Raw genomic sequence first — 5015 nt, 5'->3', positions numbered from 1 at the left:
GGTAATGTAATATATATATATATATATATATATATATATATATATATATAATGCACAGGTAGTTATTAATTGAAAGTGAGAAGTGTGTCAAGTGAAAGCAATATTGTTCTGTCTGTGTGAACTCAGAGACTAATGCCTAGTAGGCTTAATTGGATCAACCCTACAGCTTTTTTATAAGAGTAAACCATGTACATTGTTTCTTTAGACGACAAATCATGTACATTGTTGACATTCTTCCATCATTCCATGTGACTGGTATATGGTGGATTTCCCTTTTTATTGTTAAAGAATTGCAGCATTGATCTACGTCACTTCACCAAAAGAATATTGCAAATAGTACCCCTAGGAAAAGAGGAACAGTGGTGTGACAAGGTCACTATGTACTCTAGAGAGAGAAATGGAGAAGGAGAGAGAGGAGGAGGAGGGAGAAGCCAAGATGTTACAAGGCAGCATTGTCGAGATTAGCCAAAGGAACTAATCAAAAAGCCACATCAATCCCTGCAAAAATGCATAGAAATACTGCTGTACTTTTCCATGCTCTGGAGCAAGCACAAGCTGATTGCTCGTCCATCCCAAGGCAGAACAGCAAGTTGCTTTAAAAGAACCAAACTGGAGGAACAAAACATGCATCGGTAGAGCCCAAAACATGCAACAAATCATATAAAAAACACCAGTGCAAGAAACACCCAGCTTTACACAATCCAAATCCAGAGAGAGAAGCTTCCCCATGCATATATATGTATATATACAAAAGTAGATTAATGTAGGCAAGCACATTGTGATCTACGTAGTAGTACTAGTGTAGTACGCTACTTAATTTTATACTAGGGAGGATTAGCTTATACTAAACTAGATGATACTCTACAGCAGCACTAACTAATCACATGCTGCATGTCAAATGGAGTAAACAATTGAGGAGGAAAAAAACAACTCCCGCCATTTGAGGAATGAAGCTACACTTAAATTCTTCTCTTTGCATTGCATTAAGGTGGCTAATATGATTTATAACGTCGAAACAAGATTGATCAACAAGTAGTAGTACTAACTCTAGCTAACAACATTATACTCGATTGATCGCACATTAGTGTTCATCGATCACCGACTCGAATGAGTAGTAGTAGTAATAACAATTAAAATCTCTTCTCTTCTTGTCTCGAATTTGTTTGCTGATCACGACGACGACAACGACGATGACTTAGCTCATGCTCATCATATTTGGAAGTAAATGAAACCATCAAGGAATTAAGCTAGGATAGGAATCGAAGCAGCAGCTAGCTAATTAAGCTAGGTTCTAGGGTTATGAGGGAAGAACTGGGTGCCTGCGGCGAAGGCGCCGATCGGCGTCGGGTACGGGTCCATGAGCACCGCCGCCGACGTCGCCACCGTCGCCGCCGCCTCGCTGCTCCCCGCCGGCGACGACCCTTCCCTCGCCTGCCCCGTCAGCTGGTGGTACTCCGAGGACGGCGGCAGCTGGCCCACCGCCGCGTCGTCCGCCGGCCCGTGGTCACGCAGGATCCCCTTGAACGTGTGCCCGCCGATGCTCACCGCCGTCTGGTACGCGAGCTCCGCGTCCGGCTCGTCGACCGGCCCGATCCGCACGCACCGGAACACCGCCTCCACGCTCAGCTCCGGCGGGAACCTCCCGCCGCCGTCGCCTGCAACCCGGCATCACCATCATTTCATTTGGTTACACACTCCACGCCTCATGCCATGCCTGACGGTGCTGGAGGAGAGACGCCATACCTGAGGAGGTGGTGGTGGTGACCATAGCGGAGTTGGCCGATGGCAGGCGGCCGAGGGACCGGACGAGCTCGCGTGGCCGCTTGCTAGCGGCCGCGGCGGCGGCGGCGGCGCTGGCGCTGTTGTTGGCGGCGCCGCGGAAGAGCGCGGCGAGCTGCTGCTGGCGCTCGCGGCGCTTGGCGGCGGGGACCCAGGTGCTCTTGACGTGGGTGGGGCAGCTGAACCCGCGGCTCCGGCAGCAGGTGCGGCACCGCATGTGGGCGCAGTCCTTCTTGGCGTTGTTGCCGCAGTCCTGGCAGCTCGTCCCCGCCCGGCCTCCCCCCGCGCCGCCGCTGCCGGGGCCGCCGATCCCGCCGCTCCCGTCATGCGAGGAGAACCCCAGCACGACCCCCGTGGCCACGCCGGAGGAGAAGAACTGCGACGTGTGCGGCGCGGCCGCCGCCGCCTGCTGGTGCGGGTGCCATAGCTGGAACCCTATCCCCCCGCCCCCGCCGCCGCTGGCCGCCGTGTCGGCGGCCGCGGCGGCCGCCCCGCGCGCGTACAGGAACAGGCTGTCGGCGCCGATCGGGTGATCGCCGCCGCGTTCTCCGCCTCTCCCACCTCCACCTCCGCCGCCGCCTCTCAGAGAGAACCCAGCCATGCGAGGCAGCAACCACCACCCATCAAGATGAGCGAGAGAGTGCACCACAAAGAAGCCTCTCTCACCTAGCTCAGCTCCTACAGCAAAAATAAACAAGTAGAGATCTTGGGAGTAAGAAAAAAGGCAGCTGCAGGAGCAGAAGCCGCGCAGAGGCAACAGCAACAGCAGAACACGGCAGCGGGCATGGGGTTGTGTGACATGTAGTAGGTTAGATGAGCTGCGCTGCATATATAGATTGACATAGCTCAGTAGTGGATGGATGGATCGTAGATCTGTAGAGAGAAGCTCATAGACATAGAGAGAGATTTGTGTAAGCAAGCGTGTAGGAGATGAGGATAGGCTTGCTGATGAGTGGCATGTGCATGTGGGAGGAGAAGTGAGAGAAGCTTTGCTACCTCCTCATCACTCATCAGTGTGCTACCGCTGCTAGCAGTGCTACTCACCTTGCCTTTGCTGGAAATAGGAAGCTCTCGCCTCTAATCCGCGTCTTCTTGCTTAATTGCTTTCCGCTCTTGGCCTCTTGGTCTTGGGTCTAAGCCTCTCTTCCTCTTTCTCTCTCTAGAAGTAGTATCTGGAGGAGGGAGGGAGGGAGGAGGTTAGCTGCTGATGAGTAGTGGTAGAGAACGCGGAAGCAGACGAGCGAGGGAGAGAGCTGCTTTTTGGGGTGGTGAGGAGATGAGGTGTGAGGCTATATAAAGAGGAAGAAGAAGAGAAGAGAGGAGTGGGTGCAGGGGAGGAATTCGAGGGCGCCTGCAAACGCCGCCATGGAGGCGGCTCGGACCTTAATTTCTATTTATTGCTCGCGCACAGCTCTCTCTCTCTCCCCCCTCGCTCCCTTGCTTGCGTGCTCCCTTCTCTGTCCACCCAACCAGATGAAAGAGAAGGGATGCGAGAGAGAGGAAAAGGAAGAAACGGGGTGAGAGAGAGAGAGAGAGAGAGGATGTGGCAGTGTATTTTTTTTCCCCCTTTTCTTTTGCAGAGTTTGTTTTGCTTTGCCTTTGCCTCAGCTCGCTCCCGTCTTGCATTTTGTACCTCGCCTTGCCGAATTATTACCGGAGGTGTCCCTGGCCCTCGTGGCCTCTCGCTCATGCCTTGTCAATAACAGCATGACTACATGGCGACAGAGGACAGGGAGGAATTTTTACTGACAGGAGAAAGAATACCTTTGCAGCGTGGTCGTCGTCTTACTCTTCCCCCAACTCGCATGCACTGCACTTGCTGGTAGTTCAGTTGGTAGGATAATTTACTTCCGTTATCTGAGTGTATTATTCTATTATTTGATGTCCATGTCCAACAGAGGGTGAATACTGCTACTACTATACCAGTGCCATGCGTGCATGGTAATTTTTTTTAAAATAAAACATTAGAATATCTACTGATTTTACTAATCAAATGGTGAAGACATCAAATTAACGGTCATTTTATGGTTGCCAATAACAGAGCATGTCTGGCCTCTTTTTGTTTTTTTCTTCTTCTAATAAATATAAAAAAGCGTATGATTGTAAATGATATAGTACTACTTATTAGGTACCCGAAGTACAAGGACAGGACTATATATATAGGCAGCTCCACTTAGGTAGGTATGGTCAAAAGTAACGTACGCTACACAAGCATGGAGCCTACCAGCTGCAACAAACTCAATTCGTGCATAAACTTTAAGCTTGCTTAATACCATTGCATTAATGTAGCAAGCTAGCATCGTGTCCATGCATATTGCCATATTGAATGTGTTAGTCGGAAACAAATGTTTTGCTAAAAGTATAGTATGTTGATGCATTATTGTACCATGGACATGCATGAAAATAAAGAGATTTTGTAAAGTCCATAGAAAAAAATAGAAAATGTATCCCCTTCATTTCATTTCCTCATGATCGTTTATATGCATATGCATGTAGTACATTCCAGCAACACCTTTGCTGGCTTTGGTGAACAAAATCTTTTGGGAGAAGCAAACATTGCTGCATGCTATAGTGTACCAGTACCTTGTTGCTTACAGACAGGAAATGTTGCACGCACTCTCAAAAAACTGTTGGGAATTTTCGCCGGCCTGTGCCATCACCGGAAAGCTGTTTTTGCAGGTTGGAGCAGTGGAAAAAAGGGGCACCAAAGCAGCGAAGAAGAAAGAGAGAGGGGAAACGGAACGGGAGAGCGCAGCCGCAGCAGGCCATCAGCTAGTGCCCGAGGGAGCCCGTAGCGTGGGGCCATCCCGGCCGTCTAGGCGCCAGCGGACGGCGCATGCCTCGCCACGTGGCGGGAATTCGGGGCCTGTGTCGGGTACCCCCCTTTCCGGCCGGCCGCGAAAGCCGCTGCTGCCCGGTGGGGCCCCGGCCCTACCTCTCTGACTCTGCTCTCTCTCTCTCTGGCTTTCTCTCTCCTCGACCACGTTCTCGAACGCCATGGGGGGGAGAGGCCAGACGCGCGCGGCGGCACTATAGGCGGCAGTAGGGTGAGGCGGCAGGGCAAGCGACGCCATGGCAGGGGGGTGTGAGAGTGTGAACAGTGACACTGGTGACTAGTGAGAGAAGCTTCATGCATGGACGACATGGATGGATCCCTGCATGCAGCAGCTCCCTGTAGCCTGAGCTTGTTCGTTGCTGAAGCCATGGCGTTTTAAATTGGTGTCTTGTTGTCACCA

General features: G+C 51.4%; 1 protein-coding gene across 2 annotated transcripts; it reads right to left on the bottom strand.

The window, feature by feature from the left end:
• Nucleotides 1–978: 978 nt before the first annotated feature.
• On the bottom strand, nucleotides 979–3297 carry LOC101780681 (protein SHI RELATED SEQUENCE 1). 2 transcript variants are annotated; one of them, XM_022825807.1, is made up of 4 exons: nucleotides 3162–3297; nucleotides 2824–2951; nucleotides 1744–2457; nucleotides 979–1655 (listed from the first exon to the last, which is right to left on the bottom strand). In XM_022825807.1, the coding sequence occupies exons 3-4, from the start codon at nucleotides 2378–2380 to the stop codon at nucleotides 1285–1287; spliced, it is 1008 nt and encodes a 335-aa protein (XP_022681542.1). In that variant the 5' UTR covers nucleotides 2381–2457; nucleotides 2824–2951; nucleotides 3162–3297; the 3' UTR covers nucleotides 979–1284. The 2 variants fall into 2 exon arrangements, with proteins under 2 accessions (XP_022681542.1, XP_012700884.1); XM_012845430.2 differs by having other exon boundaries at nucleotides 2824–3297.
• Between the last annotated feature and the right edge of the window lie 1718 nt (nucleotides 3298–5015).

The sequence above is a fragment of the Setaria italica genome, chromosome IV, assembly GCF_000263155.2.
Source record: "Setaria italica strain Yugu1 chromosome IV, Setaria_italica_v2.0, whole genome shotgun sequence".
In the NCBI taxonomy this organism is placed as follows: Eukaryota; Viridiplantae; Streptophyta; class Magnoliopsida; order Poales; family Poaceae; genus Setaria; species Setaria italica.
The sequence above is the reverse complement of the archived record's forward strand: the minus strand, read 5'-3'. Positions and strand labels throughout refer to the sequence as shown.

Coding starts and splice junctions, on each gene's coding strand:
- LOC101780681 (XM_012845430.2), bottom strand. CDS start 2,380: ATGGCTGGGTTCTCTCTGAGAGGCGGCGGCGGAGGTGGAGGTGGGAGA. Junction 1,656..1,743: donor CACCACCACCACCTCCTCAG/GTATGGCGTCTC, acceptor GCCGGGTTGCAG/GCGACGGCGGCGGGAGGTTC.